Raw genomic sequence first — 22,995 nt, 5'->3', positions numbered from 1 at the left:
GGAGGGGGAAATGGGGGGAGGGAATGAGGGGAAGGGAGGGAATGAGGGGATCGGGGGAGTGGAATGATGGAGAGGGGGAAAGAGGGTAAGTGAGGGGCAGGGGGAAGTGAGGGGAGGGGTGAAGTGAGGGGGAAGGGAGTGTGGGAGGAAGTGAGGGGAGGGGGAAGGGAGGGAAGTGGAGGGGAAAGGAAAGGGGGAGGGAGGGGAGGGAGGAAGTGGGGGGAGGGGGTGGTGGACGGAGGGGGGAGGTGTGGGGAAGGGGGAGAGGGGCTAAGGAAGTGTGGGAAGGGAGGGTGGTGGTGTGGGGGAAAGGGGGTGCAAGTGGGGGAATGGGGAGTAGAGGAAAGGGGAGAGGGAAGTGGGGGAAAGAAGAGGGAGGGGGAGGCATGGGGGGAGGAGGATGTGAGGGAGGGAGGGGAACGGGGAGATGGAAGTGGGGGGAAAGGGGAGGGGGAGAGAGGGGGAGGGGATGGGTAAGAGAAGGAATGGGGAGGAGGAGCAGGAAAGGAAAAGAGTGTTGGGAAATGGAGAGGGGAGGGACAAGGGTTGGGAAGGGGGAAGGGAAAATAGGGGAGGGAAGGAGGAAATGTGAGAGGGAATAGGGAGGACGTGGAGATAGAGAGGCAGTGAGAGGCATGAGAAGGACTAGCATGGATTCACAAAGAGCAAGGCAGAGTGCTGGAGTGAGGTGGTGCTGGTCAGGAGAGGGATGATGGCAAAAGGGGACATGGAAGTGGGAATTCCCGTTGAAATCATTTGAGAATCGCCTCATTATCTTGTCCTAATGATCGACCCGCCTCCGCGAGCAGGTTACTCGCACGCAGCCAACGCGAGCCTCCGCTAAACCCCGGATGTGGGCTGGTTGAAGGTGGGCTGCGGACACTTACAATTAAAAAAAATTCCTTCATGGGATGTGGGCGCTGCTGGCATTTACTGCCCATCCCTAATTGCCCTTGAGAAGGTGGTGGTGAGCCGCCTTCTGGAACCGTTGCAGTCCGTGTGGGTGAAGGTGCTCCCACAGTGCTGTTAGGGAGGGAGTTCCAGGATTTTGACCCAGTGACGATGAAGGACCGGCCGATATACTTCCAAGTCAGGATGCTATGTGACTTGGAGGGGAACTTGGAGGTGGTGGTGTTCCCATGCGCCTGCTGCCCTTGTCCTTTGAGGTGGAAGAGGTCGCGGGTTTGGGAGGTGCTGCTGAAGAAGACTTGGAGAGTTGCTGCAGTGCATCTTGTAGATGGTGCACACTGCAGCCACGGTGCGCCGGTGGTGGAGGGAGTGAATGAGTCAGGCAGGCAGTATAGTGGGAGCCAGGTGGTCAATATGGTGGAGATTGGTCAGTGCAGTAAGAATTGGACAGCACAGCTGCAGGACAGGGTGGTGGGGGAAGTTAATGCCATTGGAATCATCAGTAAGATATTCTGATCCTGCAAACAACTTTATTGGAACAGCTTTTCAATAAATGTATGGGAAAATTTGATATTTCACACGTCTGCAATATTCTTCCCAGGCTGCTCCATATCTCCTGTGACAATCTTCCTCAATTTCTGTTGCTCGTTTAACGAGGGTGTTGATGCAATGAAGCAACGGTAAGTATGGAATGATATGAGAAAACCCTGCGGTTGAGGGGAAGACATGAAAAGAAATTGTTTTAGTGTAAATTGCAACAACATAAAATGCATGAAAGAGGTTCAGAAACTGTAAGTAACGGAGGTGTAACAGTGCTCTGATCTCAATTTTTAAATACCAAAGGAACTAAATCCAATAATGGATAAGGGCAAGACATTCCTGATCTATGGAACTTCCATTTCCTTTGGAAAGTTGTTAAGTGATTACAGAGGTCTTGTCGTTTCTCCTAGAACCTTCGGCTGCAGCTATACTGCAGCTACTGATTCCAGTAAAAGAATGAAAGACTTGCATTTCTAAAGCGCCTTTCACAACTTCAGGACATCCCAAAGCGCTTTACAACCAATGGAGTACTTTTGAAGTGTAGTCGCTGTTGTAATGTAGGAAATGCGACAGCCACTTTGCGCACAGCAAGCTCCCACAAACAGCAATGCGATAAACGACCAGATCATCTGTGTTATAAATCTCATCATCATCAAGAAACTACTCATGAAATAACGCTGGACGGCCAGCTGGTGTCGCTGTCCAAGGAGTATAAATACTCGGGCGTGGGCCCAGCTTGCTCAGGGACATTTTGTAAGACAAGGAACTAGTGAAGTACAACTAGACCTCCATGTTCTGAAACAAGTTGATTAAAGCCTTGCTTTATACTCAAACTAAGTGCGTAGTGAGTTTTATTATGTCAATCTGTTGTTTAAAGATGTTGGTTGAGGAGCAAATATTTGGCCTGGACACCAGGGAGAACTCCCCTGCTCTCTTTCAGCATAATACCATGGGATCTTTTACATCCACCTGAGAGGGTAATTAAATAAGATCTCTGCATCCGACAGCACCCGAATGGACAATCTGAAAAATGGCGCGACCATGAAGAGTCCCTTCAGCGTCCATGAAACAAGGAAACTCCCAACACCAAGGAAGATAGTTTGGCAGTCATTGTTGCTTCTTGCTTTGAAGCTAGTGAATTAAGCGCTCCGGCGGTTGTGCACGCAACCTCGAGCCGAGTCAAAATCTGGACTGATTATTCAACCATTTTTATTAAGAGTGCTTCTTACCACAGGGCAGAGACCAGGCCAAGTGGATGATGATGTCCCCCAGATAATTGGGATGCCGCAGCCAACCCCACCATTCAGAAATCAGCAGCTTCTTTCCTGTGCCTGTGTCAATGGTCTCCAGGTCTTGAAAGAGAGAAAAGAAAATAATCATGGTTGTGCATACTCCATAAATAGAACCATCTGATATTGGCCATGGCACAACTCAGTGGACACATCTCCTTGCATAAGGCTCCCTTTGCATCAGTGGATGTGGGGCGGTCGGGCAGAAAATTGGCTGGTGTCATTGAAATGAAAAAATTGCAATGTTACTGTATATTATCATTGTATATTATGTTATATGTTACGTTATCATTTTATATTGTAATGTTACTGTATCTGTAATATATTAAAATCGTATGTCTCGGCCAATGTTCCCAGCCCGGGACCGGCTTTTATCCATGTAAAGTTAAACTGAGAATGGGCAGCGCAGCCCCTTAAAGGGGCCGCGCACCCCCCAAAAAAAGAGGAAACAATGGTCCATTCAAAATACCGCGCATGCGTGGATTTCCTCGTTGAAAAGATAGCTATTGGGAGCAGCAGCGAGAGCGAACCGACCTGTGAGGGAACAGGTGAAGGAGGAGCGAGGAAATAAAGCCCGAGGCTCGAGGCCCAGACCGAGCTATTGGGATCAGGAGCGGGAGCGGACCGACCTGTGAGGGAGCAGGCGAAGGAGGAGCGAGGCCCAGACCAAGCTATTGGGAGCAGCAGCGAGAGCGGACCGAAACAGGCAACATTTCAAAGTGACGCCAGAGATTTAAAGTGATGTCGGCACAAGGGAAGCAGCTGATTGGTAAGTCGGACCTGGTGAGTATTTCTACAGTCCAGTCGTTAAAGTAAAAGTAGGTCTCTAGTTTAGAGTAAGTAGTGTTTAAAGTGAAGTAAGGTCCCTAGTGTATTTAATATTCTTTAATTTAAAGGAAGTAAAGGGAGTAAATTAAGGGTAGGACATGGCAGGGCAGCTCGGCAGCGTGGAGTGCTCCTCCTGTGCTATGTGGGAAGTCAGGGACACTTTCGGTGTCCAGGGCGAACACATGTGCAGGAAGTGTCTCCAGCTGCAGCTACTTGAAATCCGCGTTTCGGAGCTGGAGCTGCGGCTGGAGTCACTGTGGAGCATCTGCGAGGTTGAGATCTTCATGGATAGCACGTTTAACAAGGTGGTCACACCACAGGTAAAGAGTGCACAGGCAGACAGGGAATGGGTGACCGCCAGACAGAGTAAAAGAACTAGGAAGGTAGTGCAGGAGTCCCCTGGGTCCATCTCCCGCTCCAACAGATTTTCCGTTTTGGATACTGCTGGGGGAGATGGTTTCTCACGGGAATGCAGCAAGAGCCAAGTCCGTGGCACTACAAGTGGCTCAGCTGCACAGGAGGGGAGGAAAACGAGTGGGAGAGCAGTAGTGATAGGGGATTCTATCGAAAGGGGAACAGATAGATGTTTCTGTGGCTGCAGATGTGACTCCAGGATGGTATGTTGCCTCCCTGGTGCCAAGGTCAAGGATGTCACTGAGCGGCTGCAGGACATTCTGAAGGGGGAGGGTGAACAGCCAGAGATTGTGGTCCATATCGGTACCAACGACATAGGTAGAAAGAGGGACGAGGTCCTGCAAGCAGAATATAGGGAGCTAGGAAACCAATGAAAAAGCAGGACCTCAAAGATAGTAATCTCAGGATTACTCCCAGTGCCACGTGCTAGCGAGAGCAGAAATAGGAGAATAGACCAGATGAATGCGTGGCTGGAGAGATGGTGTAGGAGGGAGGGATTTAAATTCCTGAGGCATTGGGACCGATTCTGGGGAAGGTGGGACCTGTACAAGCTGGACGGGTTATACCGCGGCAGAAGTGGGACCAATATCCTCGCAGGGGGATTTGCTAGTGCTGTTGGGAAGGATTTAAACTAGTTTGTCAGGGGGCTGGGAACCTAAGTGTGGGCCCAGAACGGAGAGAAACAAAGCTGGAAGTGCAAGTTAGAAAAGTAGTCAGCAAAACTAGTAGGGAGCAGAAACAAAGGCCAACAGTAAAGAGGGTCAAGTGCAGAAAAATATTAAACAGGCAAAGTTGAAGGTACTTTATCTAAATGCACGTAGCATTCGCAACAAGGTGGATGAATTAATGGCACTAATGGAAGTAAATGGGTATGATGTAATTGCCATTACAGAGACATGGTTGCAGGGTAACCAAAGCTGGGAACTGAATGTTCCAGGGTACTCAACATTTAGGAAGGACAGACAAAAAGGAAAAGGAGGTGGCGTAGTGCTGTTAATAAGGGATGAGATCGGTACGGTAGAGATAAAAGATCTTGGCTTGGCAGATCGTGATGTAGAACTGGAATCAGTTTGGGTGGAGCTAAGAAACAGCCAAGGGTGGAAAACATTGGTGGGAGTTGTGTATAGGCCACCAAACAGTAGTGGTAATGTAGGGCACAGTATCAATCAAGAGATTAGAAGTGCATGTAACAAGGGCAATACGATAATCATTAATCTATGTATTGACTGGGCAAATCAAATTACCACTAATGGTGTGGAGGACGAATTCTTGGAATGCATGCGAGATGGTTTCCTGGATCAGTATGTGGAGGAACCAAACAGGGAACAGGCTATTCTGGTTCTGGTACTGTGTAATGAGAAAGGGCTAATCAATAATCTTGTGGTAAAGGGGCCTTTAGGGACAAGTGACCATAATATGATTGAATTTTACATTAAGTTTGAGAGTGATGTAGTCCAATCTGAAACTAAGGTCTTCAATCTAAACAGAGGAAACTACAAGGGTATTAGGGACAAGTTGGCCATGGTAGATTGGGAGACTACACTAAAAGGTATGAAGGTGGACACACATGGCTAACATTCAAGGAAATAATGAATAATTTGCAACAAACATATATTCCTCTAGGGCATAAAAACCCAAAAGGAAAAGTGATCCAACCATGGCTAACAAAAAGAAATTAAAGCTGGTATTAAGTCAAAGGAGGAAGCTTATAAAGTTGCCAGAAAAAGCGGTCAGCCTGAAGATTGGGATCTTTTTAGAAATAAGCAAAGGGGGACCAAGAAATTGATAAAGAAAGGGAAAATAGAATATGAGCACAAACTAGCGAAAAATATAAAAACGGATTGTAAAAGCTTCTATAGGTTTGTGAAAAGGAAAAGACTGGCAAAGGTAAATGGAGGTCCTTTACAGTCAGAGACAGGAGAATTTATAATGGGGAATGAGGAAATGGCAGAGAAATTAAATAAATACTTTGTTTCTGTCTTCACGGAGGAAGACACAAAAAACCTCCCAGAAATACGAGAAAACCAAGGGTGTGACGAGAATGATGAACTTAAAGAAATTATTATTAGTAAAAAAAACAGTACTAGCCAAATTAATGGGACTAAAAGTCAATAAATCCCAAGGACCAGATGACCTACATCCTAGGGTTTTGAAAGAGGTGGCCGTTGGAATAGTGGACGCATTGGTTGTCATCTTCCAAAATTCTATAGATTCTGGAACGGATCCTGCAGATTGGAGGATAGCAAATGTAACCCCGCTATTTAAGAAAGGAGGGAGAGAGAAAACAGGGAACTACAGACCTGTTAGCCTCACATCAGTAGTTGGGAAAATGCTGGACTCTATTATAAAGGATGCAATAACTGGGCACTTAGAAACTAATAGTAAGATTGGGCAGAGTCAACATGGATTTATGAAAGGGAAATCCTGTTTGACAAACCTATTGGAGTTCTTTGAGGATGTAACTAGTGGAGTAGACAAAGGGGAACCGGTAGATGTGGTCTATCTGGATTTTCAGAAGGCCTTCGGTAAGGTCCCACACAAGAGGTTGGTGAACAAAATTAGGGCACATGGAATTGGGGATAATATACTAGCATGGATTGAGAATTGGTTAACAGACAGAAAACAAAGTGTAGGGATAAATGGGTCTTTTTCAGGATGGCAGGCTGTGACTAGAGGGGTACCGCAAGGATCGGTGCTTGGGCCCCAGCTATTCACAATCTATATCAATGATTTGGATGAGGGGACTAAATGTAACATTTCCAAATTTGCTGATTATACAAAGCTAGGTGGCAGTGTCAGTTGCGAAGAGGATGTGAAGACGCTTCAAGGGGATTTCGACAGGCTCAGTGAGTGGGCGAGAACATGGCAGATGGAATATAATGTGGATAAATGTGAAGTTATCCACTTTGGTAGAAAAAACAGAAATGCAGAGTATTTCCTAAATGGTGAAAGATTGGGGAATGTAGATGCTCAAAGGGACCTGGGTGTCCTTGTACATGAGTCACTGAAAGTGAATGTGCAGGTGCAGCAAGCCATTAGGAAGGCAAATGGTATGCTGGCCTTCATTACAAGAGGATTTGAGTACAGGAGTAAAGAAGTCTTACTCCAATTATATAGGGCCTTGGTGAGACCACACCTGGAGTACTGTGTGCAGTTTTGGTCTCCTTACCTAAGTAAGGATATACTTGCCATAGAGGGAGTGCAACGAAGGGTCACGAGATTGATTCCTGGGATGGCGGACTGTCGTATGAGAAGAGATTGAGTAAACTAAGCCTCTATTCTCTTGAATTCAGAAGAATGAGAGGGGATCTCATTGAAGCATACAAAATTATTACACGGCTTGATGGGATGGATGCTGGGAGAATGTTTCCCTTGGCTGGGGAGTCTAGAACCAGGGGCCACAGCCTCAAGATAAAGGGTAGGTCATTCAGAACTGAGATGAGAAGAAATTTCTTCACTCAGAGGGTGGTGAATCTTTGGAATTCTCTACCCCCAGAGGGCTGTGGAGGCTCAGTCATTGGGTATATTCAAAACAGAAGTCGATAGATTTCTGACTAGTAAGGGCATCAAGGGATATGGCGATAGGGCCGGTGAATGGAGTTGAGGCAGAAGATCAACCATGATCTCATTGAATGGCGGAGCAGACCCGTTTATCCCTACTCTTTGTTTTCTGTCTGTTAACCAATTCTCAATCCATGCTAGTATATTATCCCCAATTCTATGCTCAAAGGGACCTGGGTGTCCTTGTAAGAACATAACATAAGAACATAAGAAATAGGAGCAGGAGCAGGCCAATCGGCCCCTCGAGCCTGCTCCACCATTCAATAAGATCATGGCTGATCTGAACCTAACCTCAAATCTTCTACCCCTCTCCATCCACCCGAACCCATGTGATCTCCCGGGAGAGGCGAAAAACCAGATAAAAAACCCAATGGCCAATTTGGGAGGAAAAATCTGGGAAATTCCTCTCCGACCCATCTAGGCGATCGAAACTCGTCCAGGAGATCACTCTGTCCCTATATTTTCTACAGTACTTACCTTCTTTAAAGGCGATCTCCACCCAGCCAGGAACAGGAATAAAACCATCTCCTGAAATCTAACACAGAATTAGAACACAAGAAGTAGGAGCAGAACCAGGCTACACGGCCCCTGGGCCCACTCCACTACCCACAGGGCCATGACCATTCCGAGCCTAGACTCATGTCCAATTTCCTGCCCGCTCCCCGTAACCCTTAATTCCCTTTACTTCTAAGAAACTATCTATTTCTGTTTTAAATTTATTTAATGATGTAGCTTCCACAGCTTTCTGGGGCAGCAAATTCCACAAACCTACCACCCTCTGAGTGAAGAAGTTTCTCCTTATCTCAGTTTTGAAAGAGCAGCCCCTTATTCTAAGATTATGCCCCCTAGTTCTAGTTTCACCCATCATTGGGAACATCCTCACCGCATCCACCCGATCAAGCCCCTTCACAATCTTATATGTTTCAATAAGATCGCCTCTCATTCTTCTGAACTCCAATGAGTAGAGTCCCAATCTACTCAACCTCTCCTCATATGACCACCCCCTCATCCCTGGGATTAACCGAGTGAACCTTCTTTGTACTGACTTGAGAGCAAGTATGTCTTTTAAGTATGGACACCAAAACTGTATGCAGTATTCCAGGTGCGGTCTCACCAATACCTTGTACAACTGCAGCAATACCTCCCTGTTTTTATATTCTATCCCCCTAGCAATAAAAGCCAACATTCCATTGGCCTTCTTGATCACTTGCTGCACCTGCATACTAACTTTTTGAGTTTCGTGCACCAGGACCCCCAGATCCCTTTGTACTACAGTACTTTCCAGTTTCTTGCCATTAAGATAATAACTTGCTCTATGATTTTTCCTGCCAAAGTGCATAACCTCACACTTTCCAGTATTGTATTCCATCTGCCAAACCTCTGCCCACTTACTTAGCCTGTCTATGTCTCTTTGCAGGTTTTTTATGTCCTCCTCACTCACTACTTTCCGTCCCATCTTTGTATCATCTGCAAACTTTGATATGTTACACTCGGTCCCCTCCTCCAAATCGTTAATATAGATTGTAAAGAGTTGGGGACCCAGCACTGACCCCTGCGGAACACCACTAGTTACTGATTGCCAGTCTGAGAACGAACCATTTATCCCAACTCTCTGCTTTCTGTTAGAGAGCCAATCCTCCACCCACGCCAGAATATTACCCCCAATCCCGTGACTTTTTATCTTGAGCAATAATCTTTTGTGTGGCACCTTGTCAAATGCCTTTTGGAAGTCTAAATACACTACGTCCACTGGATCCCCTTTGTCCACCCTGTATGTTACTTCCTCAAAGAACTCAAGCAAATTTGTCAAACAGGACTTCCCCTTCATGAAACCATGCTGAGTTTGTCCAATTAAGTTATGTTTATCCAAATGTCCCGTTACCGTCTCCTTAATAATGGACTCTAACATTTTACCAACCACAGACGTTAGGCTAACAGGTCTATAGTTTCCAGCCTTCTGCCTACTACCCTTTTTAAATAAGGGTGTTACATTAGCAGTTTTCCAGTCTACATGAGTACATGGGTACATGAGTACATGGGTGTCCTTTGTACATGCTAGTATATTATCCCCAATTCCATGCTCAAAGAGACCTGGGTGTCCTTGTACATGAGTCACTGAAAGTGAATGTGCAGGTGCAGCAAGCCATTAGGAAGGCAAATGGTATGCTGGCCTTCATTACAAGAGGATTTCGAAGAAGATCCGGGGAGTTCTCCCTGGTATCCAGGCCAATATTTATCCCTCAACTAACATCACTAAAGGAAATGGTCTGGTCATTGTTACATTGTTGTTTGTGGGAGCTTGCTGTGCGCAAATTGGCTGCCGCGTTTCCTACATTACAACAGTGACTACACTTCAAAAAAGTACTTCATTGGCTGTAAAGCGCTTTAAGCCCTCCTGAGCTCATGAAAGGCGCTGTAGAAATGCAAGTTCTTTATTTAAATGAAAGTATTATACAAAATAAGGACAGAATGTACGACTTTAAAATGAGAACTGAATTACATCCATGCGCCCTGTGGCAATTAACACCCGCCCTCTCACCCCCAGCTCACCTGAAAACTACACTTGCTCGATTTCCCATTCATAATGCCACAGGCAATCGACGAGTATAATATATTAATTTTAAAGTTATTGAATAATATAATGTAGCTTGGTTCACCCCATGCTATTACTAATTGTGAGTCGCTCTCATAGCAATGGGGGGGAGGGGGTGGGCGACGTTCCCTTTAAGCGGCCACGCAGCGGCTCACCGGCTTTTAAATGGGAAAAACCAGGCCTTAAAGGGGCCACGCACCCCAAAGAGAATGTAAAATGAACATTGGGTGGGGTGGTTAGCAATGTAAATTATAACAGTAGGTTACAGAGACTGGATCAAACAAATTTTAATGAAATTATTAGTGCTTTGGAATTGAATTCCATGACCCCTATATTCTATGAAAACTATAAATGGTCTTGACATTTTATGTATAAATATTCCTTTACCTGCGTAGTTAATTTTTATCCCTCAACCAGTTTTATCTCCTTAACAATCCTGAACCAGAGCTGACGACAGGAACGCAATTTAAAGTAAGCCCTAGCTTCATCGTCACGGCTATCCCATCATTTCCCAGTCTGTTAAAAGTGGGCAGCACTTCAGTTTTTGATGTAATATTTGATGGTTACTCACTGGCAAAAGCTGCGTCCTGAGGATTTCTGCGGAAGTTATCCTTCTGAGCATTGGACTGACAGTAAATGAAAATTCCAACGGCTGTGAGAGGTAAGATTAGAGTTACAAATAAAATTTAAAAATCACAAGCAAAATGAACAGTTAGCGACTGACAACCCTTTGTTATGATACTTAGAAAAACTAAGAACGTAAGAATGAGGAGTGGGAGTCGGCCATACGGCCCCTCGAGCCTGCTCCGCCATTCAATAAGATCATGGCTGATCTTCACCCTCAACTCCACTTTCCCGCCCAATCTCCCGGGGCGCAAAGCAACTAGTGCCCGGGTGTGGTCCTGAAATTCAGCGGGAGGTTAGCGGCGGCGGTAACCATTAGCGCCCCACGCCGCCGGCGATGACATCATGTCCGACGGGGTCAGGGTGGCCTACCTGCGGCCAGGGCGGCGCTAATTAAAGGCGCGGTGCCAGGCGGCCATTTATGTTGCTGGCCGCCTGCCAGCACCTGCCTCCGTTGCCATCCCTGGCCTCCTGAGCACCCCTCCCGCGGAGTGCCGGCTGCGCTCTTTTGCTGGCACTCCAATCCCTGGTGGCCCAGCTGGGCCCTGGGTCGCGCTGCGCAAGGCCCCTCCCCTTTAAGAAGGGGAGGAAGGCCTGCAATACCGCAGCGCGACATGCCGCAGTGCTTCCAGTAGCGCCCCACTTCCCTCTTGGGGTGCTACCATTCAATTTCGACTGCGGGGGCGCTAATATTTTCGGGGCACTAAAAGTAGCGCCCCAGCGAAGTTAGCGCCCAAAGGGGGCGCAACTCAATTTTTTCCCCCATATCCCTTCATTCCCCCAGTGTCCAAAAATTTAACCATCTCAGCCTTGAATATACTCAACGACTCAGCATCATACCATAATGCCACCATGCCATAAACATCAGTCGTCTCCCCTGTATATTGATGGGACAAACCAACTGGCGGACCCCTGAAATCGGACCCCTGGTTGAGAACCCCTGATCTACCCCATCGAATCCATTTTAAATTTTGAACACCTCGACCAGATCACCACTCAATCTCCTATACTCAAAAGCTTGGTCAAGCAAGTAGGTTTTAAGGAGGAAGGGAGGTTATTCCAGTACATGGAGCCTAGGCAGCTGAAGCTAATACTGGGGCAAAGGGATGGGCAATTCACAGGAGGCCAGAGTTAGAGGACTGAGAGCTTGGGGGGGTTACCTGATTTATTTCACAAAACTCTGCTGTCCGTATCCTAACTCGTACTCCTGTTCTCGCTGGCCTACATTGGCTCGCGGTTCAGCAACGCTGCGATTTTAAAGTTAACATCCTTGTTTCCAAACCCCTCCACGGCCTTGCCCTCTCCTTCTCTCCTCCAGCCCTACAACCCTACGAGATCGCTGCGCTCCTCCAATTCTGGCCTCTTGTGCATCCCCGACTTTCATCGCTCCACCATTGGTGGCCGTGCCTTCAGCTGCCTCAGCCCTAAACTCTGGAATTCCCTCCCTAAACCTCTCCCTGCCCCTCTCTCCTTCCTGAATTTGTTCCCCACCACCTTTTCAACTTTCTCCGCCTTGATTGTTTGCCTGCTCTCCCAACGCACACGGCCGTATGGAACTGGCCTTTTTTTTTTGTTCTTGCCTCATTAGAATTTGGTCAGTTAAAGAGCACAGGTTTTTTTTTCTACAGCAAATCAAATCGACGTTGAATGTGTCCTTACATTGTGCAGTTTTTAAGCAATTAGCACCAATTGCAGAGGGAAGGTACAGCACTTTATCATTTCAATGGCTTGGACCTCACTTACAGGCTGTGTTATTCCTTGTACAAGACTTTCAAGTGTTGCTCATCATTTTAGCCGATGGTGCTATCAGTAAGCAAAACTTGACTCCACTGATTAAATCATAGAAATTACAACACGGAAACAAAAAATAATATATTTTTTTTTTAAATGGATGCGATGCTTGAAATCTGAAACAAAAGCAGAAAATGCTAGAAACACTCAGCAAGACGGACATCTGTAAAGAAAGGAAAACGTAGATGTTTCAGCCCCTGATGAAGGGGTTCACCTGAAGAGTCCACATGTCCCTTTGCACTTTCCCCCGATCTGTGGATAGGAACAGGAGCAGGCCATTCAGCCCCTCAAGCCTGTTCCGCCACTCAATGAGATCATGCCTGAGAAGCAAGGGAGGAAACAGCGGAGGCTCTGACCATCATTTTCATAGAAACATAGAAGATAGGAGCAGGAGTAGGCCATTCGGCCCCTCGAGCCTGCTCCGCCATTCAATGAGATCATCCAAACTCAGTGCCCTGTCCCTGCCTTCTCCCCATATTCCTTGATCCCTTTAGCCTTAAGAAATATATCTAACTCCTTCTTGAATATATTTAATGAATTGGCCTCCACTGCCTTCTGTGGTAGAGAATTCCACAGGTTCACCACTCTCTGGGTGAAGAAATTCCTCCTCATCTCAGTCCTAAATGGCTTACCCCTTATCCTTAGACTGTGACCCCTGGTTCTGGACTCCCCCGCCATCGGGAACATCCTTCCTGCATCTAGTCTGTCTAGTCCTGTTAGAATTTCCAATCCTCTCTGGCTACAGGTGTGTACTGGAGGACTGCTAACATTGTACCATTGTTTAAAAAGGGAGAAAGGGATAGACCGAGTAATTACAAGCCAGTGAGCAAATTATTGGAAAAAAATTAATCGTCATTTAGAAAGGCACGGATTAATCAAGGACAGTCAGCATGGATTTGTTAAGGGAAGGTCATGTCTGACTAACTTGATTGAATTTTTTGAGGAGATAACAAGGAGGATCGATGAGGGTAGCGTATTTGATGTAGTCTACATAGATTTTAGCAAGGCTTTTGACAAGGTCCCACATGTCAGACTGGTCAGAAAAGTAAAAGCCCATGGGATCCAAGGGAAAGTGACAAGTTGGATCCAAAATTGGCTCAGTGGCAGGAAGCAAAGGATAATGGTTGACGGGCGTTTTTGTGACCAGAAGGCTGTTTCCAGTGGGGTTCCACAGGGCTCAGTACTAGGTGCCTTGCTTATTGTGGTATATATCAATGATTTAGACTTAAACGTAGGCGGCATGATTAAGGAGTTTGCAGATGATACAAAAATTGGCCATTTGGTTGAGAGTGAGGTAGAAAGCTGTAGGCTGCAGGAAGATATCAATAGACTGATCAGTTGGGCAGAAAAGTGGCAAATGGAATTCAGTACGGAGCAGTGTGAGGTAATACATTTGGAGAGGGCTAACAAGGCAAGGGAATACACAATAAATGGTAGGACACTGAGAAGTGTAGAGGAGCAGAGGGACCTTGGAGTGCATGTCCACCGATCCCTGAAGGTAGTAGGACAGGTAGATAGGGTGGTTAAGAAGGCATTTGGGATACTTGCCTTTATTAGCCGAGGCATAGAATATAAGAGCAGGGAGGTTATGCTTGAACTGTATAAAACACTAGTTAGGCCACAGCTAGAGTACTACGTGCAGTTCTGGTCACCACATTACAGGAAGGATGTGATTGCACTAGAGAGGGTGCAGAGCAGATTTACGAGGATGTTGCCAGGACTGGAGAGTTTTAGCTCTGAGGAAAGATTGGATAGGCTGGGGTTGTTTTCTATGAAACAGAGGAGGCTGAGGGGAGATTTAATTGAGGTGTATAAAAGTATGAGGGGCCTAGATAGAGTGGATAGGAAGGACCTATTTCCCTTAGCAGAGACGTCAATAACCAGGGGGCAGAGATTTAAAGTAACTGGTAGAAGAATGAGAGGGGAGTCGAGGAGAACCTTTTTCACCCAGAGGGTGGTGGGAGTCTGGAACTCACTGCCTGAAAGGGTGGTAGAGGCAGAAACCCTCATCACATTTAAAAAGTACTTGGATATGCACTTGAAGTGCCGTAACCTACAGGGCTACGGACCAAGAGCTGGAAAGTGGGGTTAGGCTGGATAGCTCTTTTTCGGCTGGCACAGATACAATGGGCCGAATGGCCTCCTCCTGTGCCATAAATTTCTATGATGCTCTGATTCTATAATCTAACCCTTGGAGCCCTGGTAACATTCTGGTGAATCTGCGCTGCACTCCTTTCCACTTCTAACGTGAGGTGCCCAGACTGTACACAGTATGTGGTCTAATCAGGGCGTTGTCACCACTCCATCCTCTACCACTGCCAGGTCTCTGTCTTTCAACAAGATGACTATTCTCTGAACCTCTTGCCCCTGAAACCTCTCCCCCCCCCCCCCCACTCAATACTGCCACATCCTGCAGGAACCACATATCACTGTCCCTTCCTGGAACATAAGAATTAGGAGCAGGAGTAGGTAATACGGCCCCTCGAGCCTGCTCCACCATTCAATAAGATCATGGCTGATCTTCGACCTCAACTCCACTTTCTCGCCCGATCCCCATATCCCTCGATTCCCCTAGAGCTGCCTGTCTTGCTATAAATGGTAAAGATATATGTTTAACTTTATCTGCTTGAATTTCAGTTAAACTATTCTGCACCTCCTTTATGCAAGGTGTGGAGATGCCGGAGTTGGACTGGGGTGGACAAATGTAAGAAGTCACACAACACCAGGTTATAGTCCAACAGCTTTATTTGAAATCACAAGCTTTCGGAGCGCTGCTCCTTCTTCAGGTGAAGTGGAGAAATGCATAAAGACACAGCTTATATAGTCAGAGAATCATGTCAGATGTTTACAGGTAACCTTTCCAACTGCCATTTATCACACCTCGGCAGAGAGATAATCACAGCAGTCAAAGGTGTGAATGGTGTCCCAGCAGTCAAAGGTGTGAATGGTGTCCAAACAGGTCAGTCAGGGAAACATTACATGGTGTAATGTTTCCCTGACTGACCTGTTTGGACACCATTCACACCTTTGACTGCTGTGATTATCTCTCTGCCGAGGTGTGATAAATGGCAGTTGGAAAGGTTACCTGTAAACATCTGACATGATTCTCTGACTATATAAGCTGTGTCTTTATGCATTTCTCCACTTCACCTGAAGAAGGAGCAGCGCTCCGAAAGCCTGTGATTTCAAATAAAGCTGTTGGACTATAACCTGGTGTTGTGTGACTTCTTACATTTGTCCTTTATGCAAGACTTTCAATACTCTACAAAAAGACAATATAACAGGTAGAAAATAGGCCAATAAACTTCAATTTGCCAGCATCAACAGAGTTCAAACAAAGTAGGCAGTAAATATGCCAACTACTGGTTTCTCTAATGAAAGAATAGAGAAAATAGAATGTTAAAATCACCGTAATAGCTGCTCATCAACAACCACCTTGTGACTGAATTCTGCCCTTTAGTAGAGGCAATGCCCGAAGATTATTCACTTTACTAGGGTAGTTTTCCAAATTTGCACTACTGGAGGAGTAGAGTACAAAATCTGAAAATTACCATTTTCACTTACGAACATACGAACAATGATGGACAGGTAAAGACCCTCTGGTCCATCCAGCCTGTCCCACAATTGCAATAACTTGCGTATCACAATATATACACTCTCCACCCCACCTAAAACTATATGGTTTCCTGGGAGAGGGAAAAAAAACATTAAAAAGAAAATGTCAATTTGGGGGGGGGGAATCTGGGAAATTTCTTTCCGACCCATCTAGGCGATCGAAACTGGTCCGGGAGATCACTCTGGCTCTGAATTCCCTGTAGTGCCTACCTTCTGTAAGAGGTGATCTCCACCCCAGCCAGAAACAGGTCCAGCTCTCACCTTGAAGTAATTCAGTGAATCAGCATCCACCGCACGAGGCGGCAGCCTGTTCCAGAGGTCCAGTATTCTCTGGGAAAAGAACCACCTCCTGACATCGAAACTAGATCTGGCCTCGTACAACTTAAATTTGTGACCCCTGGTCCTTCCTAATCTATTTAATTGAAACAAACTGTCAACTGGAACACAATCTATTCCCTTCATTATCTTATAAACCTCAATCAGATCACCCCTAAGTCTACGCTTCTCTAAGGTAGAAAGTCCCAACTCTTTTCGCCTATCTTGATAACTAAGATACTTTAAACTGGGAATTAGTCTAGTGGCACTCCTTTGCACCCTTTCCAAAGCCTCAATATCACCCACCATGTGAGGAGACCAAAACTGGACACAGTATTCCAAGTGAGGCCTGTCCAATGTCTTGTACAAGGACAAACTAATACACCTCGTCTTGTATGCAATTGTCCTGTGTTTCGACCCGAAACGTCAACTCAAATTTCTCTCCACGGATGTTGCCTGACCTGCTGAGTTTTTCCAGCATTTTCTGTTGTTATTTTTATAACCTATTTGCTCTAGCTATCGCTTCATGTCATTGTTCATGTACCTTTAGAGATGTATGCACTAGAATGCCCAAATCTCTTTCTATCTCCATCTTCTTTAATGCTTTTCCCTGAAGGCCCCAACACTGATCCCTGCGGGACACCACTGGTGACCAGTCTCCAAACAGATCCAAATCCATCTAGAACTACTTTTTGCCTACGTCCTGCCAGCCAGTTCTCAATCCAGCTCAATACATTACCACTAATACCAGAGGCTTCGACCTACTAGAAGCCTTATCAAAAGTTTTTTGGATGTCTAAGTAGACAATGTCTACTCGACTTCCCTCATCCACCAAATTTGTAACTTCTTGAAAAAGTACAATTAGATTTGTAAGACATGACCTCCTTTTTACGAAGCCATGTTGGCAATGTTCCCTGTAATTTTCTTTTGGGCTGTACAGCCCATTTAGAATTCTGCGTTTTTGCCAACAGTCAGCTCACTAGCTGAGCGGGACGCAAGTATTCATATATTGCATCCCTAACGATTCCCTCAAGCATCTTACCTATTACTGATGTCAAACTAATGGGCCTATAGTTACCCAGGTCTGTCTTGTCACCGTTTTTAAAGGCGAGGACTACATTAGCTTCCTTCCAGTCTACGGGAACCATTCCAGAGTGCAGTGAGCTATTAAAAATACAGGCTAGGGGCTCGCACAGCACATGTCCCATCTCCCTGAGGACCCTCGGGTGGATATCACCTGGCCCAGCTGCTCGATCTAGTCTTTCAAGTTCTTAATTATTTCCAAAGCAATATGTTCATCTATGTTAATATTACTAGTTTTGTTAGTAACATTATTAAATTCTAATAGTCGAACATCATCCTCAAGAGTGAAAGCCGATGCAAAGTGCTCATTTAATATTTCCGCCATATCCAGTGAGTCCTTTGTAAGCTGTCCTTGAACACCCTTCAATGGCCCAATACAGTCTTTGACGGTACGACAGCAAAATACTGCAGATGCTGGAAATCCGAAATAACAAGAGAAAATGCTGGGAAAACTCAGCAGGCCAGGCAACATCCGTGGAGAGAGAAATAGAGTCAACGTTTCAGGTCGAAACCCTTTGTCAAGACTGAAGAAGCACAGGAAATGAAACAGATTAAAAGGCCAGTTTGGGGGCTGGGAAATGGGGATGAGAGAACAAAAGAGAAGTGAAGAGACATTGAGAGGTATTCAAAACCAGACGAGATGGTGATAGGACTAGTGGAGACAAAAGACGACTCTGTCTTTGACAGTTCTCTGACTCTTCACATAACTGAAAAAGCTTTTCCCATTACTTCCACAAATGTCTATGATCCTCTTTTCCATTAGCCTTTTTGCTGATTTAATAGCAGCCTTTGTTTTCTTTAGTTGTTCCTTGTACTCGACTCTGCTTAGTTGAGTATTAAATGCCTTTAATTTGTAGAAACATTTCTGTTTACATCTTATTTGTCTTTGTACATAACCAGTCAGCCACCGTGGCTTTTTCTTACCACACTCCCTTCTTTTGACATATTTGTTTTCCACATTTTTTATCCTATTATTAAAAACTTTCCATTTGTATTCTACATCGCTCTCATCACCACCCAGTAGATTTACCTGTTCCAAATTGTCTGCCATTTTAGTGAAGTTGGCTCTTCTGAAATCTGGTACGAATTGCAGGTTCTCAGTCCCTTTAGTTCTACCAGCCAATTGAAACCGTATAATGTTGTGGTCACTATTGGCCAGCAATGTTACCCCGTACTTTTTTTTGGTGCGCGGTCCCTTTAAGTGGCTGCGCGGCCCATTCAAATTTTCCCCGCATGCGCGGTTTCTCCCATTTAAAACCCAGTGAACGGCCTGCGCGGGACCTCCAGACCGCTGCGCGGCCATGCGGGAATGTTGTTGGCCAGATGTTCCCCCCACAAGGAGGCCCAATCCGAGGTCAGGCTCACGACTAAACACCGGATCCAATATACGATTATCCTGAGTTACTTCATTAGCACGTTGAATCAGGAAACTGCCTTGTATATTTCCGACAAATTTTCCAGCTGCACTTCCCACCACCACAGAGGGTAAACCATCGTGCCACTGAATTCCGGAAAAACTGAAATCACCCGTCAAACAAAGGTAATTTATATCGAAACCGTCACCCTGCTTACCGTAAATCAGAATGATGATGGCGACTTGCAAGTAACTGAGATCTTGTGGGTGATGGACAAGGTAGATTGCCTGCAGACTTGAAATAAAAGGTATCCAAACCATTTCACCAAAGGTCATAATATATCCAAACGTGTCATTGACTATTTCCTTTGTAAACAGAATCGATTCCTGTAAAAGAGCCAGATTGAATTTGCAGTGCATTGACTGATCTACCTTATGAATGGTTTGATGAATTCTTGCCCTGCATTGTGTAACTACCTCATCATACAGTGCGTCCAGAATGTAGTAAAGCTGGAAAACAACAACAAGGCCGAGGGCTAGAGATACTCTTCCATTCTGCTCAACGTCTTCAGCCAGAATCGTTAAGTTCAAGAGTGCCTGTAATGATAAATAAACCACTATTCCAAACGTTATATTGAGCAAATTTGAAATAGCAAATTAAGGACAATTGGACACTACTTGAGTAATTCTTTGAAGGTATGTCTGGCATTACACACCATTAGAGCTCCATCTATCTTGCCATAACTCTAAGAAAGACCTGCATTTCTATAGCACCTTACAAGACCACCTGACGTCCCAAAGCACTTTACAGCCAATGAAATACTTTTTGAGTGTAATCACTGTTGTAATATAGAAACATAGAAGATAGGAGCAGGAGTAGGCCATTCAGCCCCTCGAACCTGCTCCGCCATTCAATGCGATCATGGTTGATCATCCAAATTCAGTACCCTGTCCCTGCTTTCTCCCCATATCCCTTGATCCCCTTAGCCTTAAGAAATATATCTAACTCCTTCTTGAATATATTTAATGAATTGGCCTCAACTGTCTTCTGTGGTAGAGAATTCCACAGGTTCACCACTCTGTAATGTGGGAAACGCGGCAGCCAATTTGCACACAGCAAGCTCTCACAAACAGCAATGTGATAATGACCAGATAATCTGCTTTAGTGATGTTGATTGATGGATAAATATTGGCTATGACACCACGGAGAACTCCCCTGCTCTTCTTCGAAATAGTGCCATGGGATCTTTTACGTCCACCTGTCTGTTCCTAGTCTGTCTAGTCCTGTTAGAATTTTATAAGTTTCAATGAGATCCCCCCTCATTCTTCTAAACTCTAGCAAATATAAACCCAATCGACCCAATCTCTCATACGTCATTCCTGCCATCCCAGGTATCAGTCTGGTGAATCTTTGCTGCACTCCCTCCATGGCAAGAACATCCTTCCTCAGATAAGGCGACCAAAACTGCACACAATACTCAAGGTGTGGTCTCACCAAGGCACTGTACAACTGCAGCAAGACATCCTTGCTCCTGTACTTGAATCCTCTCGCTATGAAGGCCAGCATACCATTTGCCTTCTTAACCGACTGCGGCACCTGCATGCTTACCTTCAGCGACTGGTGCACAAGGACATCCAGGCCTCGTTGCACTTCCCCTTTTCCCAATCTGTAGTGTATGTACCTTTAAGGGGAGAACTACTTTTTGTAAAGTCTGTGTGTTCTGGTTGTAATTAATAACACACAGACTACAAGATTAAAGTTCAACAGGTCTTTACTGGTTGGAGGTCAGGACTATACTAAATACCATCTTACTACACAGTGCTTATATACCGGTGGTCACCACCAGTATTACGTATACAGCAGCCAGAGAAAGTAGTACATCTCTTAAGGTGGAACAGGCTTAAGTTCTCTTAAGGTGGAACAGGTTACATACACCACAATCCTCCCTTTTTAGCTTAATAGTCATATCCCCATTTAACATAACATCGTAACATATATACATATATAACTTCAGGTATAAACAGTTCAAAGGTTCAGTCTCTCAGGAGGCCTTCTGATTCGGTCTGGATAACGCCTTTCAGTGGTCTCTGATTCTTGTTGCTGAGGTGACTCTTCTTGTTGGTTTCCTATGTATTGGACGTCATCATCAGGTACAGTCCCTGCCGAGGTAGATGCTTCAGGTTCATTAACGTCTTCCACAGTTGTCTCTGTCGCAACCATGGTTTCGACCCTTGCTCTTGATTCTACCAGTTGATCCGCATGATGCCTTATCACATTGTTACCAATATCTACTGTGTACATCAGAGGTCCTTGTCTGGCCCGAATTGTTCCGGACTGCCATTTTTCGTTTCCATAGCCCCTTGCCAACACTGGTTGTCCTACCTCGAAACTTCGAGTGGACTTGTTATTAATATGCCGGAACTGTTTGTTTTCCACTTCCCTCCGCACATTTGGTTTTAACAAGTCCAACCTGGACCGCAACCTCCTGTTATAAAACATCATGGCAGGACTTTGGTTAGTCACTGCATGAGCGGCGTTTCGATACGCCATTAGGAAATTGTCCACCTTGTGCTGTAGCGGAATCTGATCATCGTTCATGGCCTTTATTGCCTTTTTGAATGTTTGGACAAATCTCTCGGCCAACCCGTTTGTCGCCGGATGATATGGGGCAGAGGTATAATGTTTCACCCCATTCTTCTTTAAGAATTTTTGGAATTCTTCCGACACGAACTGTGGTCCATTGTCCGAACAGATCTGTTCTGGCAATCCGTTCCTTGCGAATATTGTTCTTAACACCGCAATTGTCTTTTCTGAAGTAGTGGTATTCATCTTGATCACTTCTGGCCATTTGGAATGTGCGTCCACCGCAATTAGGAACATGGAGTCCATGAATGGACCAGCAAAGTCAATATGTACGTGTTGCCATGGGGCTGAAGGCCATTCCCATGGGTGTAGTGGTGCGATCGGAGGTGCATTTTGCACTTTTTGGCACCCAGCGCAGCTTTTCGTCAACTCCTCTATCTGTTGGTCAATACCCGGCCACCATACATAAGCCCTAGCAAGACTTTTCATCTTAACTCCCCCCAGATGACCTTCATGCAGTTCTTTTAGAACTCTTTCCCTTAACTTGGGAGGAATAGTCACTCTTGTCCCGTACATCAAAGTACCATGGCAGACGGACAGCTGGTCTCGCCTTGCCGAGAATGCCGGTAACAGAGGATCACCACATGTTGGCCATCCTTTCACTGTCACCTCGTAGACTCTGGACAGTGTCGGGTCGTTCCTGGTTTCTCTTTCAATACTTGCATTGGTGACTGGTAAACACTCGATGATGGTCGAATGAAATAACTCAACAGGGTCAACTTTCGTCGTTTCTTCTTCAGGTAGTGGCAGGCGCGACAGCCCATCAGCATTGCCATGCTGCTTCGTACCTTTGAATTCTATTTGATATTGATGTGCCCCTAGGAAAAGGGACCATCTCTGGAGACGCTGTGCTGTCATCACTGAAACACCCTTCTTAGGGTTAAAAATGGATACCAACGGCTGATGGTCTGTCAGAAGTGTGAATTTTTGGCCTTGCAGGTAATGATTAAACTTCTTCACTCCCCATACAAGGCTGAGAGCCTCCCTATCGATCTGCGCATAGTTGCGCTCAGCGGAGGTCAATGATCTGGATGCAAACGCGACTGGCCTTTCCGTGCCATTTGGCAACTTGTGTGAGAGTACTGCCCCAATACCATATGGAGAAGCATCACAAGCCAACCGAATAGGCAGTGTCGGGTTGAAGTGAGCCAACACTTCCTCTGAGGTGATCAATTCTTTGCTTTTGCGAAATGCCTTCTTACAGTTTTCGCTCCATTCCCATGGTACCCCCTTCTGTAAAAGAGCGTTTAGCGGGTGCAGTACCGTGGATAGATTTGGTAGAAATTTATGGTAATAGTTAATCCTAGAAACGACCTCAACTGAGAGACATTATCCGGAGCGGGAGCCTTTACAACTGCCTCTATCTTGTCAGGAGACTTATGAAGCCCCTCCCGGTCAATGACATGACCACAGTACAAGATCCGCTTCTGGAAGA

The 22,995-nt window shown here is 45.6% G+C and overlaps 1 protein-coding gene across 1 annotated transcript in view; it reads right to left on the bottom strand.

Moving 5' to 3' along the window:
- Window positions 1–1,425: 1,425 nt before the first annotated feature.
- The window catches only part of LOC147096810 (delta(14)-sterol reductase TM7SF2-like), a 42,530-nt gene continuing 20,960 nt past the window's right edge, over window positions 1,426–22,995 (bottom strand). Inside the window, exons 8-12 of the mRNA XM_085973451.1 lie at window positions 19,394–19,513; window positions 19,135–19,303; window positions 10,706–10,786; window positions 2,679–2,801; window positions 1,426–1,616 (exon numbers count right to left, since the gene is read on the bottom strand). Of these exons, the coding sequence (XP_085829577.1) occupies window positions 1,456–1,616; window positions 2,679–2,801; window positions 10,706–10,786; window positions 19,135–19,303; window positions 19,394–19,513 (654 nt within the window). The 3' untranslated portion in view covers window positions 1,426–1,455. The remainder of the gene's footprint in view (window positions 1,617–2,678; window positions 2,802–10,705; window positions 10,787–19,134; window positions 19,304–19,393; window positions 19,514–22,995) is intronic.

This window comes from Somniosus microcephalus, chromosome 34 (genome assembly GCF_052327205.1).
Source record: "Somniosus microcephalus isolate GS21.2 chromosome 34, FLI_Smic_1.0, whole genome shotgun sequence".
NCBI classification, from domain to species: domain Eukaryota; kingdom Metazoa; phylum Chordata; class Chondrichthyes; order Squaliformes; family Somniosidae; genus Somniosus; species Somniosus microcephalus.
This window is presented reverse-complemented; position numbering and strand designations above follow the sequence as displayed.